Source organism: Nicotiana tabacum, chromosome 18, assembly GCF_000715075.1.
Source record: "Nicotiana tabacum cultivar K326 chromosome 18, ASM71507v2, whole genome shotgun sequence".
Taxonomy (NCBI): Eukaryota; Viridiplantae; Streptophyta; class Magnoliopsida; order Solanales; family Solanaceae; genus Nicotiana; species Nicotiana tabacum.
Window position 1 is genome coordinate 107656655 of NC_134097.1, and position 26134 is coordinate 107682788.

At 36.6% G+C, this 26134-nt stretch overlaps 2 protein-coding genes and 1 pseudogene across 3 annotated transcripts; 1 reads left to right on the plus strand and 2 right to left on the minus strand.

The window, feature by feature from the left end:
• Window positions 1-1643: 1643 nt before the first annotated feature.
• Window positions 1644-2440, minus strand: LOC142172626 (uncharacterized). Its single transcript, XM_075236290.1, has 4 exons — window positions 2405-2440; window positions 2200-2337; window positions 2027-2154; window positions 1644-1920 (listed from the first exon to the last, which is right to left on the minus strand). Exons 1-4 carry the CDS (start codon window positions 2438-2440, stop codon window positions 1644-1646), a joined length of 579 nt encoding a protein of 192 aa, XP_075092391.1.
• A 6219-nt stretch (window positions 2441-8659) lies between these two features.
• On the plus strand, window positions 8660-16634 carry LOC107779156 (BTB/POZ and MATH domain-containing protein 4-like; annotated as a pseudogene).
• Window positions 16635-18010: 1376 nt separating this feature from the next.
• LOC107779158 (transcription factor GAMYB-like) lies at window positions 18011-24723 on the minus strand. 2 transcript variants are annotated; one of them, XM_016599515.2, is made up of 3 exons: window positions 24092-24723; window positions 22735-23065; window positions 18011-19508 (listed from the first exon to the last, which is right to left on the minus strand). In XM_016599515.2, the coding sequence occupies exons 2-3, from the start codon at window positions 23062-23064 to the stop codon at window positions 18528-18530; spliced, it is 1311 nt and encodes a 436-aa protein (XP_016455001.1). In that variant the 5' UTR covers window position 23065; window positions 24092-24723; the 3' UTR covers window positions 18011-18527. The 2 variants fall into 2 exon arrangements, with proteins under 2 accessions (XP_016455001.1, XP_016455000.1); XM_016599514.2 differs by lacking the exon at window positions 24092-24723 and having other exon boundaries at window positions 22735-23109.
• Between the last annotated feature and the right edge of the window lie 1411 nt (window positions 24724-26134).

A 26134-nucleotide genomic window follows, 5' to 3' on the forward strand; every position in this document is an offset into this window, starting at 1 on the left:
CATTAATTCATAGATCTTAAAAGTATTTCGGTCACCTGATATGTGACGAGTTGCACCGGTGTCTATCCATCATTCGACTTGATTTTCTGCTATAAATGCTTTAGTGACCATCGCTATAAATTCATCATTTCTATTGTTGTTGATTTTTCCTTTCTTCTTTTCAGCTTTAAGAATTTTACAATCATGAGCATGATGACCAATTTTATGATAGTGATAACACTCACTTGACTTAGAATTTGCACTTGCTTGAATTTTACTTTTTTTTACCTTTGTAAATTTCTTGTATCCCTTTTGATTGATTTCACTTCAACCACATGATCTTTCATGACAGGTTCCTTGAAAATATTATTGTCACGATTTCTAATCTCTTGTTTAATTTGTAAATGTTGCAACAATTGTTCAAGAGTCAAATTGTCCTTCTTATGTAAGAGTTTACTTCTATACCCTTTCCATGACAGAGAAATTTTGAAATAATAGCATCATCAAGATTAATTCCAGAAATAGCAGTTTTATTAGCTATAATCTGAAATTCTTGCACTTGATCAATGATTTGCTTGTCATCAATTATCTTAAAATTCATATAATTTAAAACAAGAAAATTCTTTGAGCTTGCCTCTTCTACCAAATAAATAGTTTGAAGAGTATCCCAAAGTTCTTTGGCAGATTTGCACTTGGCAGAATATTGATCATAATATTTGTTGGTCATTGCTCTAAGAATATAATTCTTGCATAAATAATCATCATCTTGCCACTTAATAATTTATTCTCTAACCGAAGTAGCCTCATTAGTTGCTACCTCAGAATTAGGAACATTGGGATAAGGTTTTTCAAGAACATATGTTAACTTCAAACGCCGCAGAAAAAATTCCATCTTTCCATGCCATCTAGGAAAGTCTTTGCCATCAAATATTTTAAAATTTGAATTTGGCAAAGATAGAACACCACTCGAAATTGTTGTAGTAGTTATAGAGATAATTATCTTCAAATTGTTAGAACAAGGATTATTACAATATTAGAAAACAAAAAAAAAACTTGATTGGCTTAGAGGCACGTAGAGAAAACGTTTTTTAAAGATAGTTGGAGTCTCTTCCACGAGCAAACGGAAGAATAAATGACAACTCTATCTCCGGAATTTAACTAAACCACACAACAAGTAGCATTCAAGAATGTTGCTCTTCTATTCTTGAATCTATGATTTCACCATTTGATCAATGTCTCTTATAATAATTTATGGGAAAAGTAATTTGTGAATTGCTTATATTTTCCAAAGAAAATCAGCTCTATTTATAGGATAAAGACTCTTGAAAGACAAGTTTATTATTTAATAAAGATCATGAATTTGAAAGATCACAATATATTTGCTAAAGCCAAAACGTATGTAGTAAATCTAGAATGAATTCACATTCATTCACTTTGGAAAAGAAAGAGCTTTTTGATCAAATACATTAACTTATCAAATACATTATTTCAAATTTATTGAAACACTTATTCCAATAGGTACAAGAAGCATTAGGATTGTACTTCTTCTTCCCTTTGAATTTTTGTTGTGGTTTTGCAACCTTTTGAGCTGAATTGTTGAATTTTTGGGTTGTTATTCCCCCTATTGACATCGGAACTCTGAACCTCTAATTATTCCTTCCCTGTCATGTGGCCATGAATGCTGCAAACTCAGCTAAAAGTTGTGCATTAGGCTGCTTGCCCTGTTCAGCAACTATAAAAGAAGCAGAATCTGAGGTGAAATGTGCATTTGCATAAACTTCTCTTAAGTTTTCATCTTGCAAAAGAAGTGAATATGCACCATCCATACTAGGCAAAGGACTCATCATGAGAATATTTTCTCTTTCCTGTGCATACACATCATTCAAACCCAAGAATTGAATCAACCTTTGATCTTCTAAAGACTTAGTCAATTTTGTTTTTCTCCCATACACGCATACACATGAACAACATATGATTACATCCAATGCATCCATTTCATCCCGCAGTCATTTAAGTTTAGTAAAATATCCAGCAATGTCACGGTTACCTTGTATTAGACCTGATAGTTCCTTTTGCAGGTGATAAATTGGCACCATTTGATTTGCCAAATATCTGCTTCAAACTGTCCCAGACTTCCTTTGCTGTCTTGGAGTATATCACACAGTCAACAATGTCCTTTGATAATGCATCCAAAATTCAAGATGTGACTATATCATTAACACAACTCCATTGCTCATATTCAGCAAACTTTAGATCTGGAGATTTGCAAGCTACATTGATGAAACCAAGCTTCTTCTTGGCTGATAAAGATAGATCTCCTCCATCCTGGATATCCTCTTCCATCAAACACAATGTTGACTAGAGTCATACCAGGTGAATAAGAGTTATTGAGATGATAGGAATGATTGATGTCATAAGTGACTACCTTAGCTGCATTGCTTGATTTTGCAGATGATGTCATTGTTGATTCAGGCCTTTTCCGTTATTGGGAAAACATGAATGAATTTGATATTGATGAAACGACTGTTGGATCGAGCTTCTTGTTATGATACCATATAATAAATTGAAGAAGAGACTGTAGAAACTTTGAAAAAATTTCTCTGTGTGTTTATTCATTGCTTTGTACACAGAAAAAAGAAAAGGAAAAATACTAATTACACTTGTCCTATTCTAATTTGTCTAATTGTAACAGAAAATCCCTATCCTAACTACTTATATTCCCTCACGTGTTATTCACATGAGTGTAAGAAAGTTCTAGTATCAAAATCATCAAACGGTAGAGATTTAATCCATCATGTATTTGATGCGTGGTTGTGATGCATCCATATTACCAAATAGAACCGGACAACCAAATAAAGGAGTCGGGCACAAACATCCTAGGTTATATCGAACACAACATTAGTTTGGTCGGTTCTCTTCCCTTCTCTAATAATCTTGAACTCTAGTGATGACCAAATTGAAATGGGGTTTCTTCTTTTTAACAATACTAGTTTCTATGTGCGTGCCTTACACGTAAATCTTTAGTCTGTTTTGTGAAAGAATAACCGGGAATAACCTCCAAATTTTCATTACTATTATAGTTTTCAAGAAACTATATTTTATTTGTATTTGATTCAATTTTTGTTATTTTATTTGTATTCGATTTTCTAAAAAATTATCGATTTTTATAACCTTCAAAAGTTAACTTATTTATTAAATAAGATAATTCTATGTTGGATAAAATTGTACTCCAATATTTAAGACTTTACACAAATATTTACTTATCTAGTATTTTGAAAACAACTAAGTTTTTGTGTCTATGTGAAGTTTTATACGCTTCTAACAACTAAAATCGATTCTCATACGGACTCGTATACTTTTTTTAGTGGCTCTATAAAAAAGAGATTGTTCTCTAACTTGTTTTCTCTATCAAAGTAATCCTAAGACTCCTTTTTTTTCTTCTATTAATATATTTTATAGAGATCAATGTACTACTTTAATTTTTCATTCCATTTCGTGATTATAATTTTTAATCTTTTATTCCATTGCTCTCTTGGGTAATAGATTGATTACAATAAAATACTATTGTTAAATTGAATTATGACAATCATTACTTTTATATATGAAGTCAAAATTATATATATTACTATTCACAAAAATATTTGCATGTTTATTTATTAAAGAGAAGTATGATTTGATCTTGTCAATCTCACAAGTCACATCCGATTTTGCTCGAGGGTTTCTAGTTTGTTTCTTTGGTTTATCAATTCTTTTGCATTATTGTATACCTTCCCCCCCCCCCCCTCACCCCCAATATAATGAACATTAGTTTTGTTTTTCGTTTATTTTATTTTGACACGGGTAGGAGAAAAGCAAGTGTATATACTGGGTCAGTGTTGTTTTTGTTATTTTGACACATACTTACATCACTATGCATCAACAACGTTAAAAAAGGACTGTCGCTCATAAGCCCCACCTCCTTATTTCCATGCAGGGCAAATTATGAGTTGTTGTTCATTCACTAAGTAAATTTTTAGGTATATTAACAAACTAATTTAGGTAAATTTAAGTTTGTAAATAAATAACCAATGCAAATAGCCACCATTAAAATATAAGAACTAAGCTAAAATATGTTTTGAAGCGCTGGTCCAGAAAACCAAAAGTTTAGTTTCTAAAACTTACAACCCATCAACTTAAAATTGGAAGAGAAGAGGAAGGCACACACAAGAGTCAGACGAATACCAAATTAAAGCTTAATAAGAGATGAAAAATAAAAAATAAAATAAAATAAAAGGCACCAAGCAGGATGACTTTGAATCAATGCAACAAAACTATATATTCTTGGTATGTTTGGATTATAAATGTAGAAACATGTACAATGCAAATATAAAATCATTTGCAATACTACACACAATAGTGTCACGACCCTAAAACTGACCCGGTCATGATGGCGCCTATCGTGAAACTAGGCCAGCCGATTCAACTCCCGAATTAACCATTAAATCAATAACAATCATTTTTAAGCCTTTAATTACTGAGATATTTCATATTGAAAGTCTAGATGAACAGCGCGGAATAAAATACACAAGCCCGACATCAGGGTGTCACAAGTCACGAGCATCTACTAAGGTCTGAACACAATGAAGAGTCTGAAAATATGCTAAAACAATCTAAGGAAGACAAGAGGGAGAAGAGCAGGGCTGCGAACGTCGGGCAGCTACCTTGCTAACTCCGATGACTCTGCCACTGAGCAACTAACACTTGCTACCGGGTTCAGAAATACCTGAATCTACACACATGGTGCAGGGAGTAATGTGAGTACGCCAAATCAGTAAGTAATAAAAGTAAATGAAAGCTTAGCGGTAAGAAAACACGTAAACCACGTCAAAATGCTACAACAAATGCATGATATTTCCAACACAGTACAAAAATCATTTACTTCGTAAATCATGTTCAGTTTCGGTAAAACCTTTTAAAATAATTTTTCAATAGTTTCAAACGAGTGATAAAACAGTGAGTAAACATGATAGAAACGTAAACAGACCCTCGGGCAAAACATGTACCATAAACCGCCCCTCGGGCACAATATCAACAAAACCAGCCCCTCAGGCACAATATCAACAGAACCAGCCCCTCGGGCTACCTCACAATCACTCGTAATCAGCCCCTTGGGCATAACATAAATTAAGAACCGCCCATCGGGCAAAACATGGATCAAGAACAACCCCTCAGACAATAATACAAAACAATAACAACCCCTCGGGCTACATCATATCACTCACACTGGGTACTCGCGCTCACTGGGGTGTACAGACTCCGGGAGGGGCCCTTTACGGCCTAAGCGCAATATTAATCCATCTCGTGGCATAATCAAACAAGCACTCAGCCTTATAGCAAGCCACCTCGTGGCATAACAAATCAGGCCCTTGGCCTCATAGTCATGAATCAGTACCACACTGTTGCGGCGCGCAGCCCGGTCCCATAATATCCTCACAATACAGGCCCTCGGCCTCACTCAATCAGAAATCCCTCAAACCACTCGGCAACAGTAAAACATGATGCTCAGCCCAAAATATCATTGAAAATATAAAAAACGAAGTAAAAATGGCTGAGTTATGAAAACAGTAGAATACAGCATGACTGAGTACAAATATAAAGTCAAAACAGTGAGGAATAGTAGTAAAAATCCCCTAAGGGTCCAAAACAGTTGGCACGAGGCCCAAATATGGCATTCAGCCCAAAACATGATAATACTTTCCAAAACACAATGATATCAAACAAGTTTTAATCAAATACGCGACTTAACAGTCATACGGGACGGACTAAGTCACAATCCTCAACGGTGCACGACCCCACGCTCGTCATCTAGCGCGTATGTCACCTCAAAGTAGCATAACGATGTGAAATCCGAGGTTTCATACCCTCAGGACAAACATTTACAATCATTACTTACCTCGATCCGGTCCAAACTCTAGCCTGCGATGCCTTTGCCTCTCAACTCGGCCTCTGAATTCTCCAAATCTAGCCAAAAGCAGATTCATACCATCAAAATATGCTAGGGGAACAAAACCCACTTGAAAATAACCAATTTATATCAAAAATCCCAAAATTGGCCAAACCCGACCCTCAGGCCCACGTCTCGGAATCCAATAAAAAAAATACATCAATAGAATCTTTATCCTCTCACAAGTACATACATACCAAGAACATCAAAATCGGACATTAAATAGCCCCTCAAATCCCCAATCTACACTTTCCAATTTCAAGCCCTAATTTCTCAATTTTAGGCTTTAATTCCCACAAATTTAATGTTTAAACAAGTAAGAATCAACATAGGATCGAGTATTGAGTTCAAAAATCTTACCTCCAAGTGTTTCCCTTTGATTCCCTCTTCAATCCTTCTCAAAAAGCTCCAAAATCGCTCAAAAATGGTGAAAGATAGACCAAAATCGCGAACATGACTATTTAAACATTCTACCCAGGCCAAAAATTCCTTCTTCGCGAACGTGGTCAAAGCCTCACGTTCGCGAAACACAAATAATTCACAGCTCAAATTTCCTCTTACGCAAACGTGAACACCACCCTCGCGAACGCAATGCCTTACTCAACTCAGCCTACGCGAACGCATTTCTTCAGTCGTGAACGTGATGCTTTAGGGTCTGGTGCCCAAGTCTACTTCACCCTTCTACGCAATGCGAACCATGCCACGCGTTCGCGATGCACAATCAGATTCAACCTTCACGAACGCGGGACCAACATCGCGAACGCGAGAGCCCTCTCGCAAACGCGAAGAGCAAAACTCGGCAACACTGATCTGAAGAAATCTGCAATTTTCAAAATAAGAATTTGATCCGTTTAACCACCCGAACCTCACCTGAGGCCCTCGGGACCACAACCAAACATGTCAACATATTTTATATCATCATTCAAACTTGTTGCAACTTTTGGGATGCTCAAAACAATATCAAAACACCAAAATCACATCGAATTCACGCCTAAGAATTCCAAAAACTTCCGAATTCCGAATTCGATCAAAAAGTCTATCAAACCTTGTCTGAATGACCTGAAATTTTGCACACACAACACAAATGATACAACGGACCTACTCCAACTTCTGAAATTCCATTCCGACCCCTATATCAAAATCTCACCTATCAACCGGAAAACGCCAAAAATCCCATTTTCGCCAATTCAAGCCTAAACCTTCCGCGGACCTCCAAAATACATTTTGATCATGCTCCTAAGTCCCAAATCACCTAACGGAGCTAACCAAATCATAAAATTCCAATCCGAGATCATATACTAACAAGTCAAAACTTGGTCAACCCTTTCAAATCTTAAGCTTCAAACTGAGAACTGTTCTTCCAAATTCATTCTGATTACCCTGAAAACCAAAACTGACGATTTACATAAGTCATAACACATCACACGGGGCTAGTCATGTCCGAGAACTGGCGAGTGAAGTGCAAAAGCTCAAAACGGCCGGTCGGATCGTTACAAATAATTATTATTGTGAATACTAAATACAAGGTAAAAAGAACATAAAGACGTAAAAACTTACCTAATATATGCTTTGAAAATTGGATTCTAGATACCCAAAAAATAACGGCGGAGTGGCTCAATTAACTCCTAAAAGTATATGTAATTATAGTGGGTCCTTTATTCAGATTTGGAACAAAAATATTGAATAACTTCATAATAGAGGATATAGAATAAATCAAAATTCACTATAGTTGTTACAACATCAAAGAAAATGCCGCACAAGACTAATCTTTGAAAGAAAAATCACGTGTTGAGGGAAATTAAATTGCCTATTGGCTATAGAAAGACTAACATTCCAACATTCATAGGTACTGCTTGTTCATAGTTGGTATAACTTTGGAATTTTAAACATGGTAGGAACTGATTTAAAGATTCTCAACAACACTTTTGCCTGTTAAAACTAAAGAAAACCCTTTATATATACAGACAACATAAGCTTCGAATTGTTCTTCTCCTATTCGGATTGGAATGGTTCTAGAATTTCAACATAAGCAAAAGTTCTTGTCCTCGTGAGATTGGACTGGCTTTAAAATTTCAATACAAGTAGAAAAGAATATCGCAAATAGCTAAGAAGTTCAAACTTAAGAGATATTATTATCTGAAATCTAACAATTATGTCGTAAAACTAATAGGATTATAAGGCTAAATATTTAAAATTCCAGTTATGTTTTTTTATTATGAGTTATTATGTTTAATATTTTAAGATTATTTTTGTAAACCGATATTGTATTCATACTTTTATAATAATATAAATAGATATAAATATAAATATAGATATAGATAAAAAGATATAGTCTCTAGCTATTTATCCGATCCAAAACTAAAAAGAAAAGGACCATCTAAACTATTGCTTGGTCTGCGTGCAAAGGATCTCAAACTGACATAACATTCCATATTCCTTGTCTATTTCCAGTTTAGGCAGTTGAGTGGATGATTATTTGAGTTATTTTTTTTATCGATTTTGAAATTTAGAATGGACAATAATAAAAATAAGAAGAATTACTCTTCTTTTAAATTTATGGTTAGCTAAAGCACTAGCATGATCAAATATTTCTAGTGCCTGAAGTATATCTATTAAATACTTATATTATCTGTTCCTGCAAAATTTATTTACAGCCAAATTTTTTTTGCGATAATGTAAATCACAGCCCAGCCATGAGGGTAAATTAGCTCAACAAATCCTTACAAAAAATTTCTAAAGATAAACAGTGAACTCCAAAAATATCATTTTCATGAATAGAGGCACCATCAACAGATAACAGGTTTCTAAAAAAATTCTTTCTATAAATAGAAGGCAGGACAATATAACTCCAATCTCCATTTGCTCAAAATTTCTCCCCAAAAAAGATCAGAATTCCAAGTTTAGGACTCTTGTCTCCTCCTCAATTGTGGGTAAGCTCAAAAAGAAAAACCCTAACGAAATTCATTCTTTCCCATTTATCACCAGTTCTTTTGAAAAAATTCCGTTCAAGTCCCCTTTCTGCAACTATAGCATCAGGAAAATAGGGGAAATTCGCAATGTCGGAGCCGCCAACGATCACTCACGTTTCGGATAAGAACACTGTCGGCGAATTATCACCGCCGACGAGCTCAAAATCCGTGACCGATACAATTAACGGCTCGCACCGTTTCGTGATCCAAGGTTATTCGTTAGCTAAAGGGATGGGAGTTGGAAAACACATCGCTAGTGATACTTTCACCGTCGGTGGTCACCAGTGGGCGATTTACTTTTATCCGGACGGGAAGAACCCCGAGGATAATTCGGCGTATGTTTCGGTGTTTATTGCTTTGGCTAGTGAAGGAACGGATGTTAGGGCTTTGTTTGAGTTGACTCTGGTTGATCAGAGTGGTAAAGGAAAGCATAAGGTTCACAGTCATTTCGATCGGTCTCTTGAGAGCGGGCCTTACACCTTGAAGTACCGTGGCAGCATGTGGTAATTTGTTGTTTCTTGTAATTTAGCCAATTTCTTGAACATAGTGTTGCCTTATTCAAATTGATTTAAGTTATATACACAGACAAGTGTAATGCATTTAAATAGAGTTACCTGCATTTTAAATACTTTTTTTTTTATAACTATGGTGTTCAGACTAGCTTGTGCGCGCCTCAACTAATTCCACATGATACATGTCACTTTCCTCCAGCAACACGTACTAGGTAACTTTGTCCACCAAGGCTTAGATAGATGGAAAGAAATCACCTAGTATTTTTTGCCTCCGCTAGGATTTGAACCTGGGACCTCGTGGTTATCACCTACTTCATTGACCACTAGGCCACATCCTTGGGTGCAAATGCATTTTAAATGACTTGATTGTGTGAAAATATTTTTTTTACACCATCAGTGCTTACAACTTAAACTATCCAAACTACTTCCAAAGATATTGCAAATGAGGAATTAAATAAAATACATGTTAAATGTTCAAGATATCTTTGAGCTCCAATTTGATACTCAAGCAAACAAGAATAGTTAGATTGGTTGAAGTTGATCACCAAGATAGCTAGCACAATGCTGCAGTCGTTGCTTTCCAAGAAAAGTAAATTTTTTGGGGCTGGCATAGGCATTATAGAATTGATTAACTGAAAGCTACTGTGGCTGTTCTTATAATAAGATCAAGTCATCAGAATTTTGTTAGAACCTTAATAACACTCCAAAAGCTAGTTGTCGAGTTGGTAGAGATAGACCCCACATTGAAATCATGTTTGTGTTAAGTCAATTATTGTTGCTTTTCATTTACGGTCAGAACCAGAATCAGTATCATGAATCCAATCATAAAAATAGGTAATGATGCGGTCCTCCAAATTGCCTTATTCTCCTTGCTAGTCCTCTTACCCCAAGTGGTGATTGTCTCATTCTCCGTCCTTGGTGTGACCCTTGTAACTCGAACAAAGAGAGTGGAAGATGCCATATCTGTGCTGCTAGTAGTCCTTGTCCTTTATGGACCAAACCTAAGGTTCTACTGCTAAACCTATCCAATTAGCGTAATCGATCATATGCCTCCACCCAAATAAATACGCGCTAACCTGCCTAAAATAAGGTAGGAAACTTTTTCTTATACCCTTTGTACGGGACTCCTTTCTCATACCGTTTCCCCCTATTGCTAGTTGCAAACAGAAGTGCTTCCCTTTTGGGCTAGGAATCAAATGCTCTCAATTGACTCGGGGCTTTATCATCAAGAAAATTTGTTGCAGGCTGAGGTATCTATTTGAGTGAAAAGTATTTGAGGTATCTTCCATTGTGGCAGGAACTTGAAGAAAAAAGAAAATAGAAGAATCCTGTTTATTGCATCTTGAATAACTACTTGAGCAAACTTTTCTCCTCTTTAATTGTTATACTTCAACTCAAGACTTTCTCTGAAGTTGTTATCTTATCTGTCTGATATGTAGGGGATACAAACGGTTTTTTAGACGAGGAATGCTCGAGACTTCAGATTATCTGAAGGACGACTGCTTGAAGATTAATTGCACTGTGGGAGTTGTGCGCTCTACGATAGACTGTTCGAGCTTGCATACAATTCAGGTCCCAGACCCTGACATTGGAGCGCATTTTGGCATGCTTTTGGAAAATATGGAAGGCTCTGATATTGTCTTCAACGTGGCTGGTGAAAAGTTTCATGCCCATAAGTTGGTATTGGCTGCTCGTTCTCCTGTATTCCGCTCTGAATACTTTGATAGACAGGATGTTGATGAGCAGGAAATTGTGGTTACAGATATGGAACCTGAGGTCTTCAAAGTGAGCATTTACTTTTATCATATTATGGCTATTTCCGTCTTAGAAATTTTATTTCTTCTTGTTTTCTCAATGTAAATCTGTTTTTAATATCATTATCATAATTCTCCGTCTCTCTTGCTGTAATTGCTTCTTCAACAAAACATTTGCTTTTGGCAAAATAGATTGAACTCTTTCTAACTAGAAATGGAGCTCTAACTCGCTGTTCTTTGGAATGTTCTATTTCTTCTCGTGCAAGGTTATGCTGCACTTTGTATACAAAGATGCTCTTGTAGAAGAAGAGCTAGAAGCAACTAGTACTTCTTCTTCTGCCCCCTGCATATCTGATACTGTGACAGCAAAATTGCTATCAGCAGCTGATCGGTATAATTTAACACGACTCAGGAGGTTGTGTGAGTCTCATCTCTGCAAAGATATCTCTGTCAACTCTGTTGCACAAATACTCGCTTTAGCAGACCGTTACCATGCCACTGAGCTCAAAGCAGTTTGCCTAAGATTCGCTGCTGAAAATCTTGCTGGTACGAGGCTTTTTATATTTGCGTCATGTTCCCTTCTATGCAGAGAACTCATGCTTTTGGAATAACAATTCTTTTGCATCACCACATGGGTTGGATTGGAACAAAAATAAATGTTATAGTTTGTTATATCTTCTCATTTCATAGTCCTATCATGTTTGTCATTGTTGTACCACTCTAAGTTGCTCGGACTCGGGTATCCGAGACGGGGACGGATCCGAGTATCGGATTTGGAAAAATCTAAATTTTTAGATTCGGGGATGCGGATGCGGATCCGGATCCGGATATGGATACGGGTGCGGGGATTCGGCTAATAAAAAATAGAGCTATAAAAATATTGTAAATTTTGAGAGATATTTTGTGAAAAACTTACATGAATATTGTACAATTCAATCTTTCATTCTCCAAGATGGACATTATTCTTTCATTGTTCTAAATATGTTTTATTTTTGATTTTGAGAAATCAAAATCTCAATTTTTCTCCCAAATTTATCGATGGACTCCGGTCAAAGTGTCCGAAGTCAGTTGACCGTATTCGAGACGTATCCGTCCTGTATCCGGACGGGGCACCAAAATCGAATAGTCCGTGCAACTTAGGACTACCACTACTTCAGTCAGTATTCCTTGTCAAATATTGTTGCCATCCACTTGTCTATCTCTTTTCTTTTATCTCTGTAGTGTAATCTAGCTGTAGTGGGCACGGATACAATTTCTAATGCTTTTCGATGTTTTGCTTCTGTCTCTCTTATTGTTCATTCTTGGGCACTATAATTTCCACAAAGTAGATCATCATTTTAGACTGATCGTATGTGCGGATACTTGGTAACTCATGACAAAAGGATCCAATAGTATGATTTTGTATGTCAAGTCATTTCCCGTGGATCACCTAGTGATTTTTTTTGGTCTACGCTGGGATTTGAATGCTGGTCCTCTAAGGTTTTCATCCACTTCATTGACTACTAGGTCACACCGTTAGGTGTTTCAGAAATTTCAATCTTAATAAAAACAAAGGCCGCCTTAGTGTCTTTAGATAGCAATCGAGCTGAAACAATTATACTGAACTATTCTTATAAAAAAAAAACAATTATACTGAACTAGTATTGAGGAGAAAGAGAAAATTACAGTTGGAAGGCTTAGTCTTTGTTCGTTGATAGGGAATTCTATCTTCTCATGGAAAAGCAGAGGAAACTGAAAGTTGCATCTCCTGAGGTCAGATAAGAGAGCTCTTTCAAGTTGACTCTGTTCCGAGAATTGTTGGTTTCTAAGTTGTTTTCTTTGAGCAGTGAAAGGACTTCTTTCTTTGTCTTTCTCTCTTATTTCTTTCCCCACTCCCTTCCTTCATGCAAATATAACAAAGGTGCAATTATCCCGGCTATATACCTCTGCATACGTCCCAGCAAGTACCATATAAAAAGAACTTCTGATCTCCAGCCAATCCCATTTTTGTCACTTTGACATTGGCAGAACATCCACAAGGACAAAGCAAAAGAGGAAAAAACTCAAAAGTGAAACCAGTGAAGTGACTTATCAGGAAAATGAAATGAATGAAGTGGATCACTATCCTCATCTGGCAGAGCTAGGACAATAGAGATAGACTTGAGCTTGTGAACTTTGGCATGGACCCTCTTGTCACTTAACTTGCTGATGCAGACATCAAATCCATTATAGATGATTTTGTGGGTTAATACACCAAGTTAACTTTTACCAGTCACTACATCCCCTTAAATTGCACCTGCGAGCTCCCTGGGAGAGGGGATAAGAAAAAGCTCCCATTTTGATTAGAATCTCTTTTCTTGTTTAAGAATGAACCCCAACTCAATCTACCAACCACAAAGCACGAAGGTCTAATTCGGATATTAAGCGTCTAACATGCCTTGCTTGTGTCATTTCCACCTGCCAAAAGCACCAAAGGAAGTGAGCTGATTTTGCTATAAAACCTATATCTTGCCTTGCATTTGTCTTCACGTTTCTGGGTGTTCCACTCTTGTGCATCTCTATATTCAGGCCTAGTGGTTAGTTATATTTTTACCGAGATTAATGGGTGCATATGGGGTCCAACACCTATTTTGAGAAATAAAAATAAATTATCTTCAGAATGTATGTAAATAAGGAAATTGTTGACTTTGTGTCGAAGAAGAAATTTCCTAACTACCAAACCATCATAAACTGTTAAAACAGAATTGGTGGGTGTTGAGTTGTGTCCCACATCAGTGGGTAATGGGTGTCTTGGTCTCCTTATATGGTCTTGGGCAATCCTCACCTCATAAGCTAGCTTTTGGGGTTGAGTTAGGCTCAAGGTCCATTCTTATCATGGTATCAGAGCCATGCTCATCCCAATTTATTGTTACCGATGTTGGCCCCTATTTATATTGTCCACGCTCCAGTTGCAGGCCTGGGCGCGAGGGAGGGGTGTTGAGTTGTGTCCCACATCGGTGGGTAATGGGTGTTTTGGTCTCCTTATATGGTCTTGGGCAATCCTCACCTCATAAGCTAGCTTTTGGGGTTGAGTTAGGCCCAAGGTCCATTCTTATCAGGATACACAGTTATATTAGCTTGAGTGTGTTGTAATTGCAAAATCACTTCTAATGATAAATAATTCAGATCATATTAGCTGAGTGCAATGTAAGATCAGACAAGAAAGTTAATTTGCAGAATGGATGTAATATAATGAGCAGCAACAACAACAGCAAACCAAGTGAATTCCCACAAGTTGGGTCTGGGGAGGGTAGTGCGAACACAGACCTTCTGAAATTAAATTAGCTATCCGCTGAATAGTCGTAAACTCGGGATGACATTTAATGTTTCTATAAACTAAAATCAATGCGATTTTAAATGACTACTAATGACTCTCAAAAAATTAAATCTTATATATGTGACAACTATATAAGATCAACTTATCTGCAAAATTAATGTAAATAATGAGGACAGTGTAAACTTTCCTGTGAACTTTTCAAACTGCTGAAATCAAAGAAGTTATCTGCTGAATGATTGTATAATAATTAGGACATTGTGAACTATAAACTAAAATAGAAATTTCCTTCATTGCAAAACCACCATAAACTCTGACAGAATTGTTGGATACTTAGTGAGAGAGTGCTATTTGTTTGAGCACAATATGATTGTAATGGCTGTTAACGGCTCTCTAAAAGAATGAGATCATATATAGCTTTGCAATACATGTAAATAGTTGCTGGAGACTCACAAAAAGAATTTGTCCCTATTTAGCTAATTGCAATACAGTGAATAAGTGGTTTTGGTTGGTACTTGGAGTTCCATCTTTTATACAAAAATTTTAACAACCGGAACTACCTTTTACGGAAACTGATGAACATGATAATTTAAAATGCGTCTGCACGGGTATATTGTTCTCTCGTCCCTGCCCCCTCCCGAAAAATTGCTGTAAATCAAAAACGAAATGTTTTTTCTATCAACAAGGTTCTAAAAACTCTCTGGGTAAGCTGTGGTGCTCATGCAGAGCCAGCTTTTGGCTTGAATGTTGAGTATGTCTCAGGTGAGCTTAATAAGGATTTTATAGTACGGATGGCAAGAAATACACACGTCAAGCAGCTTTGGCACTTGGGGTGCCACTAAAGGGTGCACTATGGAGTCAAACCTCTTGTAAGGATGGAGTTGGAAACTATTTCCAGTTTTTTTTTTTTTTTACCTTATCAAAGAAAAAAGGAAGAAGAAGAAGATAGAAGCAGAAGCTAACAACTTTTTTTTATGAAGTAACTTAAATTCATTAAAAAGCACCAAGAAGATGCAAAGAGTACAGAAACTAACAACTTTTCATCTAAATTAAATTCATTAAAAGGCACCAAGAAGATGCAAAGAGTACAGAAACTAACAACTTTTCATCTTGATATTGAAACAGCTTTAGCCATCAAAAGACCATACACTTTTAAAGCAAAAAGTAATGGTACTTAGCAAAGCAGCTTTTTTGGCTCGAGTGTGAAGGGATGTTAAATGGCTTTGTCGTAGCCTTTCGTAAACTATTTAGGAAGGAATAATGCACCCTACCACCCCCACTCCCCAAAAAAAAAACCGATAGGATGTGTAATTGGGTGCAAAGCATAGATCGGCATGTGCTATTTCTGGTGCTCTTGGTGGGTACTATGAAGCCCGCTTCTTGTAAAAGTAGATTTTGACTTTTGTTTGCAAATAAGTTTTCTGGTAAAACATCTGAAAGTGATTAAGAGGATCAGAAATTTCTAGAGAAATGTGAAAATAACTTCTTGAGGTCTATAACTTTTTAGAGGGTAAGCTATGCTATCCAGTAAGAGATTTCTATTAATTTTAATGTTGCTACGAATGCGGCTGTTACACATTCCCTTGCCTATCTAATGGCTGAAGACTGTCATTAAGTTGCCGGGCTTTGACCACTGCCATATTTTGAAATTTGCATCTGTTGTATTCTGTACTTCTCTTGCACCAGAGGTTTTCACTCATATATTACTTGGTTATATTTTGCAGCTGTCATGCAATCAGATGGGTTCGAATACCTTAAAGAACATAGCCCGTCTCTTCAGTCAGAGCTTCTTAAAACTGTGGCTGGTTGTGAGGATGATTGTAGCAGTGGAGGTGGTAAGTCCAAAAGTGTGTGGGCCCAGCTTTCAGACGGTGGTGATACCAATGGAAGGAGGGTTAGGCAAAGGACCTGATTTTAGAAATAGGAAATTGTTAAAATTTGTTGTATTGTATATTGAAGGGGATGTGCTGGAAATGTTGGGAAATTACAACATTAGCAATAGAAAGGTAAATGTTCATTAGTTGTCTGTAAGATATTTGATGAACATCTCTTGTGTGATACTGGTAACCTGAAAAGTGACAAATAGCCAGTTTGTACCTTCATAATAACCAGTGACAAATACATATTCTCTTGCTATTGCTACTATGAATAGGTAATTCCTCCCAGTTGAAGGATAGTGTTGTTTGTATTTCAAGCATATGTTATCGCATTGTGCAATCTTGATGAACAGCCTAGTTAAAAGGTGAGAGCTTCCGTAAGAACTGGAGGAAGCAATTTGGCTTGTGATAGCTGGCTGGGAACTTTATAAGGTCCTCTTGATTGTGATCTGGACTTCTTACTCTTTGATGTTATGCTGATATATAAGAGTTTGCATATATTTCTTCTTTTGGTTGATAAGTAGGCTTTTGCACGAACTATAAGGTTTTACTAGCCAGAGTTGTTTGGAGAAGTAATAGTGTTGGAAAAAGCATATTTATCTACTATTTAATGGGTTTTATTGTTGTTCTGAGTAGCTTATACTCCATTTCTTTTTTTCCCCCTTTTTTGTAAAAGCTGCGCAGGGCGGGAGGAGAAATTGTTCAGGAAAGAGAAGAAGAAAGTTAATCTTGTGATTATTGGCCAGAAAAAAAAATTGTTCCTTAATGTTTGCTGTTCTACTTAGTTCAGTTATCTGGAGACGAATATATTCGGTTTGTACTTTTTCTGGTTATCTTTGAAATTATTGTGTTCGCACATTTGTTAGTAAAGGTTAATGTGTTCAGGCATTTCTCATGTAATTTCTGAGTCTCTGAATGTTAAAAGTAAATTAATTCATCTAGACTGAACTGGTCTTTGCCTCAAGGTTAATTGGCAAAACTAGCTCTTTGCTCGAATGAATTGAACCTTCGCCTGATCTGTCTCAAACTTTTGCTTTCAAAATACAAAAGAATTTCAACTATCAAAGTCAATACTAATTAACTAGGAGAAAAGATTGTCGTTGATTTTAATTTTTGGCCAGTCTTCTCATGAATTCACTTCAACAGACCGTCTTAAGAAAAAATAGAATAAGATTATTTTCTCGAATAGTAATGCTCAAAACTTTTCCCAACCCCTTCTCTCCACATATATGCTATGTTACATGGAGTGTGACAGTGGTGAAGGTTCTTCGTAAAGATTTTTCAAAATCACCAAAAAATAACACAACTACATGTACTCCTAGCAAATAACCGAGTTCACGTAGCATAACATATACTAACATGTAGGAATATAAGCTTTTAGCCCTTAAAACAAGGCTGTTTGTGCAACAACAGTAACAGTGCAAACCTGTTTGATTCATTTAGTACTACAAGACTGAATTGGCAGAGTTATAATAGTCTCCAGAAACCGGCTCTCAGGCAGTACTGAAGATGACAACAGTATATTACTAACAAGATCAATGCTACCCACAACGGATCTTCAGACAATCATAAAAGTGAATGTCACAGGTGCTTTGCATTCCTAATCAACACAGTGGAATTGAACAGCGAGAATATAACGCAACATAGAAGAATTCGTGTTTTCAGTTGATTTCCACAAACGGTATGCAACTCCATTGGATGCAAAATATTACATTGTCTTGTATAGTCGTTTCAGCTGTGAAAATTACATTTTTATCAAAATGGTGTTGGTAGCACATTAGAAGTACCGTACTCTCATTGAGGTTAATGGTTATTGACTAGACAGTGGACACAGCATCCCGCAGAAGAACCAAGTCCACAACCAGATTATGTGGTACTTACCATTTGATGGAGTCCCTGCTGTAATCATTAAAAAAAAAAAAAAAAGAACAGACCCGAAAGCATATCTTAATTCCATATGGTTCTTACCCCTGTTCTGTTGTGGGACAAGGAGAGCAAAGCACGAATCCATCCTGGAATACAACGGGTGGTTTGATAACTAACTCAACCTTCTTCTGCTTAACCTTGAATCATTCAAAATCATAGAGAAATCTAATGACATAAACAGTTGTACACGTTCAACTCTGCAGATAATTCTGATAAGTCAAATCGATAACCATTCTCACCAGCCACCATCGCTATTGACTGGGGGGCTCATCCAATGAACCTCCGTAGGGGTATATTCACTCAACACTGATGCAGCAGAATGTCCTAAAGGAGAGATTGGGTTACTGTAAGTTCCCCACTGTGTCTCTTGGAGATCAGGACATGAATCATCCACTACATCACAAGAAGTCTCCTGATGTGAATTATGCTTTGAAGCTTTGGATGTTTGTGATTCATAAAGTACAGCGTCCAATAGACCACTGTTCCGAGGTGACAGACTGCCCGAATCAGCATGCTCATTTGGAGGGTATTGAATCAAAGTATCGAAGGACTCAAGTGAAGGAAGTGGGGAAGGTGAACCCCAATTTGCCATCTGAATTTGGAGTGAAGGGAGCTCCAGCTTCTTAGCCCATTTGGGCTCTGAAGAAGAAGAGTTGCCATTTAAAGGGGCATGGCTGCCAGGAATTTCACCGGAGAATGATGGGTGATTATCAGATGTCAGATTATGTGTATATGACGAGGAAAACCCCAAGGATTGAGCAAACAAAGAACCATTATTTTGATATTGATGGCAAGCTTGAAAAAGATTATCAGTCATACCAAAGAACCAAGATTCTGATCCTCGTATACGCTTGGATGGATGCATTGTTGAGAGGCCAGAACAAGTATTAGAAGAACTAAGAGCCTGAGCCAGCAGGCTAGTTGCAGGAATATCAAAAAAGCTACTAGCAGCAATATTAACAAGTGCCCAAGGATACAGCTGCTGACTAGGTTCCAATTTTTTGAATTCCACAGTTGGAATCTCAAAATCGTTAATAGGCAAGAAATCAGGATGTGAATTTGCAGAGGAGAAAATTCCCAGCTCATTATTTTGTTTGTTCTCACTAAATGCCTGGAAACAAATATCCGGAGGATATATTTGCAAGCCTACACGCCGTTGTTTCTTTATTCTGGTATTCCAGTAGTTCTTTATCTCATTATCTGTGCGACCTGGCAACTGGAAAAATGGAAAAGCCATGAAAAATTTAATAAATAGCCGTTATTCAACTTTAAAGAATGTGTCATATAGCACTAATCACTCAATTGAGAAAGTTCACAGAAAATCAGGTTTAGAAAGTATCATCTGAAATAATGAAAGCTACAAAACTAAGTCTCTTGAAAGAAAGAGGAGAGTCCACATTTTTAGTCCACAAAAATTTATATCCAAATATGCTTTGCATACAAGTTCTGCCAAGCATAAGGTCACCATTTTTTACTGCATAATATATACTGCAAGAGTTCAGCCAAAGCAACATTCAGATGAAGGAGAACAGACCAGGATATTACAAAAGATAGAAAAGGAACAAAGAGAATCATCATTCTGTAACTTCATTCTCTCCTTTTTGCCTGGAAAAGATATTGGCTGCTACTCCACTCATTTGAATCAGAACTTATTCCGTCCTGGCCAAGGGAGCACTAACAACCAACCAACCAACACCTATGTCTCAATCCCAAACTAGTCAGTGTCCACTGTATGGAACCTCTATATCAACAAAGAAAAGGATGAATCCTCTATGTCTGCCCTATTCGGACCATCTCCAAAAATGGTAACATTTTGTCTTTTTAGGCAATTTAAGCTAGCGTTTGGCCATAGATTCCAAAATTTGATTTGGGTGAAATTTGATTTGAAGATGAAAATGTGTTTGGACATACGTTTTCAAAACATATTTCCCAAATTTATTTTGGAAAAACATGTGTATTATTAGGGATTTAGCCCAAAACCAGCTATTGAGCTGGTTTTGGGATTTGGATTTTGCTTGTGTTTGCCAAATAAAGCCCAAGTTTATTTTGGCAAAATCTATGGCCAAATGGGTCCTTAAGAGTTCACTAAAACAAGTAGTCCTCTAAATCTAACTGCTACTCCTACCCGGACCTAATGTAAGTGTAAACATAAGTAAACCTTTTTTTATAAGGTGGTATTAACCTGCCAACCACATCACAATATTACATAAAAGTATGTCAAGGCTGAAATTTAGAGGCGGACCTACATTCAGACGTAAGGGTGCAACCGCCAGCTTCTGGTATGTCTCATGCAAATGTACAGAACTTTTAAGAAATAGGATATATAACTAAACTAAAGCGGCACCTGCCATCACAACATTCTAGTGGATGCACAAGGCTACTTAAGCTCTAAAGGCTGCACTAGTCTAGAAAAGGCTCTAAAGGCCCTCTGATTGTGAACAGCTAGATTGAACCACTAAAGAAGGATAACTTTTTCAAATATCTTCATCCTGCGCAGGAAAGCTCTTTCTTTTCCTTGTTTCTTTTTCTTTCTTTTCTTCTTTTCAAACTAGTCATTTCGATGCTTTTCGCCCTTCACAACATTGTTGCATGTAGAGCACTTCTTGTTACTACTATTTAAAGTCAACTTGTAAAACATAGTATCTATCCAAATAAGGTGCAAACCCAACATAACATATGGAAACAAACAACAGCTCTTACTTAACAAGTTCCAGATTCATAGACGATGATTGCCTGAAGTCTACACTTTACTCCCAACTTCTTTCTTCTTGTAATTTTTTCTAATAATTTACTATTAGGATACAACAGTATTGGCAGTTCATCACAAAAGGATATTAGACAATGATCGAGTCTAAAAAATCTCAGATCTGAGAACTTGATTAGGAAATAGGAGCAGGAGGGCTCCCCCCCCCTTTTTTGGGGGGTGGGGTGGGGGGGGGATTTCTTCCCCTTAGCATAGGGTGTAAAGAAGATTAGTGGAAGGCTGTCCTAAAAATGATGGTGCAAGATTTAGATCAAAAGGAGGCCAGGATCATGCCATTCCAAGAGTCACCAACTTTCTTGTAAATTATTAGGCATACAGAATTCTGATTCCCAATCCAACCCAGAGGACTACTCATCCAGACTGGTTTCAAAAAGCACAGCTTTTACTCTCCGTCCTAGTAGAGGAGTCCTAAAAGAAAATTTGATTGTTAAGAAGACTTAAATTGTCTTACCAGACTGCACTCGGGCATACAAATATCATTGTGGATCACCAATTATAAATTTATAAATAAAAAAAGGACTGCCCTATAACTAACAACAGAGGCACACCAATAGCTAACAACAGAGGGAAAACAACACATAGAAGTTCAGATAGCATAGTCACAAGCAGAAGTTCCCAGAAAAAAGAAAAGACTATGTAATCCAAAAAGCTTGCAATGTTCAAGGTTTAGGCATACAAAGGTGAAAACTTGGAGAGACGCAGAAACTTATAAATAGATGAACATAAGGAATCAACATTAGTCACTTCTTCCCAAAACGTACAGAAAAAATACATATATACATTTAAATTACACAGACACGCGCGCGCGCACACACATATAAGTACTTATCTAGGTGTATCAAAAACCATTTGGATGGTGTTGTGGTGACTACCAACTTAGAATGACTTTGTCACAGAAATGCAGTCAGCACAAATTTAAGGTGGGTAAGCATCCGGTACCAGAAAGAATTGATGTAACAGAAGCAGAAACTTATAAAGCAATTGACGTGTGCAAATTGCCTCATTTAAAAACGTGAACTATTAGAGCACAGACACTATTAATTACTTTGACTCCACAACAAAACACCTCATGAGTGGCCTAATTTTTTTTCTTGGGCCAGCTACATTTATAGGTGACAGTGCAAACCAAATCCATGATCTTTCTGCTTCAATACCATCTTGAATTGTGAGAACCATTTCATCTAAAACCTTAAATTGTAAGAGATCAGCCACATTTATTTATATAAGTTAGCTCCAACAGAAAAGAAGGGGAATCATTTAAGACCAGAGTGATTACAAACTGTTAATAGAGAAAGACAAGGTTTTCAAACAACTATCCACCAAACCCAAAGACTGGAACTCTACAAGCACAATAGACAATATCGTAGTGCATTGCACCAATTATAGACATATTCTTGGTTTTTTTTTTTTTTGGCTGACCATGAATCCTGTGTATGAGTTATTCTTTCTTGCTTTTGACCAAGAAATGATACCATAGTCTACGTGCATAATTTGCAGTAACCAGGTAAGGACTTGGATCAAGAGTTAAATGGTAATTTAAACAAAGGAGATTGTTATATTGAACTGTTTAACCAATATCCTCGGAAATAAATTTACATCAGATAGCATTCTTGGCATTTAATCATCTCACATCATTTGTCTAAGTAGCTGCTAAAAGAGATAGAGGCATGATGCAAACCTTAGCAGCTATTTGTGCCCATTTGTTTCCCATCTTAGCATGCAGTTCATTTATGCGACGCACTTCCTCTGGAGTTAAAGCACCTTTCTTTAAATCTGGTCTTAGGTGATTTGCCCAGCGCAAACGGCAACTTTTCCCACAACGAGCAAGTCCTGAGTGCTTCTGGACGGCACTCCAATTCCCTTCCCCATGTTTTCTGATGTAATCCATCAAAACCGCGTCTTCTTCTTTAGTCCAAGGACCTTTTTTCAGTGGGACACCTCCTCTGGTATTTCCTCCACCGCTAGCTTCTTCAACAGATGGCGAACCCACGCCAACTTTTGAAGTCATCCTGTCAACGCATTCACTTGTCATACACATATCTAAAACTGTTGAACAATTAAAGTGCAGTATGTAACGGCCAATGAAAGGGATATAAAGTTGTTAATATTGAAGTCAAGGCAGAAATAAAAGCAACGTGCCAAATTGCGTGACCTCGTCCATGACAAAGCTAGTTGAGTGTCCAATCAGAAGCGGGGGACAATAAATAGATGGCCAACTTTGAGAGGAAAGATTTGGATAGATTCTCGGAGAACAACAAAGGAAAAGATAAATAATGAGGAACATGGATAACTTATTCTGAATTTAGCAGACACAGATAGACCAAACTTTTGAATTCCCATAAGATCTAATTATCTCATTTAACTACGAAATAAGGTGACAACCAGCTGTTGGGAATAAAATGAGGAAACACGGACGAAAATCATTATCTCAAATTTGCAAGGAAATTTTCACTGGTCGAGACCCAGAAATACGACAAGGGAAATGATATTGACCATAACGCTAGTAACATACTTTTAAACCTCATAACATTAAACAAGAAACCGCAAATAGCATTGTCAATCATTTAAACACCAAAATCAGCATCAGACAAACTCGAATGATTTTGCTTATAAGGAACAAAATTTAAAAGGGGAATCCACCATTACGCAATTGCTGGCTCCACTGTCAAATTTCCATGTAAGCAAGTATTAACAAACGCTTAAAAAAATGTTTGAGTTTGTTGAGACTGCAAAGCAAAATCTCAGTCTCAAAATGAAATCGGAGGAGAACCAGGAGGTCTCAGGTTCAAATACTAGCTAAAGCAAAAAAAATCTAGGTGATTTCTTCACATTTGCATGTGGGCATGTGGAATAGTCGAGGTGTGGCCAGACACCAACATCTTCCCCAATTTCATAATTTATAATCCAATTGAAAGGAGCAACATAATTTATTTATTTTAAAAGCAGCTAAACACAACGAGTTCAAGCTAAAATATTAAAAGCTAAGGTCTCCAAAAATGTTAAACATAACCAATTGCGCATTTTAGATCTTTTACCTGATGATTTAAGCTGAATAAGCTGCCCACAGAGTCTTGGAGCAAATAACCGGTGATCAGTTCCTCAAAAAAAAAAAAAAAAACTAAATAGTGGAGAGGACCAGAATTCAGTCGAATTGAACCCAGAAAAAAATGGCCCCCCAACAACAATAGACTCGTACAAATAAGACCAAGGTAACCTTTGTGTTTCTGTGTTATAAGCCCGGGAGAAAAAGCGAAAGAAAACCCAGGCAGCTAGAATGTGAAATCAAGAATACTCAACTCAAAACCAAATGGGTAAAGAAGGAAAATTATACAAACAATTCTTGGGACCGATATATGTCAGGTGGATTAATAGCTTGTTTGGCCAAACTTGTTATCTTTTTTTTTGTCAAAATCACTTTTGGCAATGAGTTGTTTGGCTTTGGAAAAAAAAAGCGTTTTTGCAGAAGCAATTTTGGAAAGCAAAAAAAAAGTAATTTTTCTCCATTTTTTCTTTTAAGTTTGGCCAAATACTAATTAATTCTCAAAAATATATTTTAAACTAATTAGCCAAACATAGAAAGTACTTTTGAAAGAATGCAATTCTCAAAACCAAAATGGGGAGAGGGGGGGAGAATAGCTAGCAAGAGAAACAAATCATTTCATTGGGTAAAGAATCCCAAATGGACTTTAACTCTTTTTAGGTAGCAAGAGAAACAAATCCAGAATCCCAAATGGGCTCTTAACTCTTTTAGGTATTATATATGAAACCAAAGTTGAAATTTATAAGTTTTGAATTTGTCACAAAATTATAAGTTATCTTAATTATTGGATTTACGATTAAATATTTATATATATTTAATATTTCTAGCACAAATAGTACTACTATTTAAGCAAAAATGATAGGATTGGGTCGAATCTAGTTATAAATGCAAGTAAATACCACTTTATAAATGCAAGTAATACCACTTCCTAACTCTGAAGGTTGGTGTCTCTTAAAGAATTAGGCTAAAGCATCCCATTAGTTCATTTTCTCTTTAAACCATTAGTACCTCAAATATGTATAGTCCTAAAAAGCAACCTGATGTAGGATTTGAGGGTGTGATATATACATGATGCAAATATTCATGGCTGATTCTACAACTCTATTTTTTTTCCTTCAAGTCCATTAGTACCTGAGTGTGCCACGTGTTCCTCACGTGGCTATCTTTAAAGACATAAGTAGCTTTTTCATTAGCTCCCTTCCCTACTCTTAATAAATTAATATAATTGTCTATAATAAGACTACTATCTTATTAAATTAGTCTATATTAAGGCTATCCTGTTTATTTAACTGTGGTCAATGATATCTAAGATTCATTAATTGCACTATTGTAGTAAATCGTAGGCTCCACAACAACGATACTTTTGATCTAGAGACGACATTTATGAAACCGGAACAAATATACGTCCTCGTTTTAAGAAGAAAATTTAGAAAGTTTTATATTTAAAATATCAAACCAACCAAAATATTCAATTTAAAGTTAAACAAAATTTCACTGCCACAATCCAATAATAATGCAATGATACATGGAAACTAATGGTAAAATACAAATTCAACACACATTTTGGAAAAATTACTTCTTTTTCTTCCACCGATTTTTCTTTATACAATTGTTGTTTCTACTTCATGTTGTAATTCGGAGAGCTTGCTGAATCTTGAGGGATATGTTCGAGTATGAAAGTAACATGTATTATTATTGAATTTTAAAGCATATGTGTATACGGTTAAAATCGGACCTACCTGATTTTACTAGTTGATCGAGACCACGGAGTTACATCGAAGGTCGGCTTCGTAGAGGATCAAACCAGAGCACGAAGACAAAGTACCGAGTTCGAGAATCTAGGTGCCCGTCAAGATCTAGGCCAGTGGCGATCGAAACCAAATAGGGCAGACTTCGAGGAGAGCGCAATAACAGAAAAGCGAGATATCCATGACCGGTCGAAGATCGTGGCAGAAATTCCGGAATAGATCAAATCAAGGGCAGTTGTTTAGGTTAATCATGAGATTTACTTCCGTAATTAGAATTGTACCACAGATAG

What these genes read in the sequence shown, in the direction of transcription:
- LOC142172626 (XM_075236290.1), bottom strand. Translation starts at nt 2,440, where the DNA reads ATGACATCATCTGCAAAATCAAGCAATGCAGCTAAG. An exon ending in AATCAAGCAATGCAGCTAAG is followed by an intron (nt 2,338 to 2,404) that starts GTAGTCACTTAT and finishes GTATGACTCTAG; the next exon opens with TCAACATTGTGTTTGATGGA. An exon ending in AATATGAGCAATGGAGTTGT is followed by an intron (nt 2,155 to 2,199) that starts GTTAATGATATA and finishes GCATTATCAAAG; the next exon opens with GACATTGTTGACTGTGTGAT.
- LOC107779158 (XM_016599514.2), bottom strand. Translation starts at nt 23,094, where the DNA reads ATGTGTATGACAAGTGAATGCGTTGACAGGATGACTTCAAAAGTTGGC. An exon ending in GGGCACAAATAGCTGCTAAG is followed by an intron (nt 19,509 to 22,734) that starts GTTTGCATCATG and finishes CCATTTTTCCAG; the next exon opens with TTGCCAGGTCGCACAGATAA.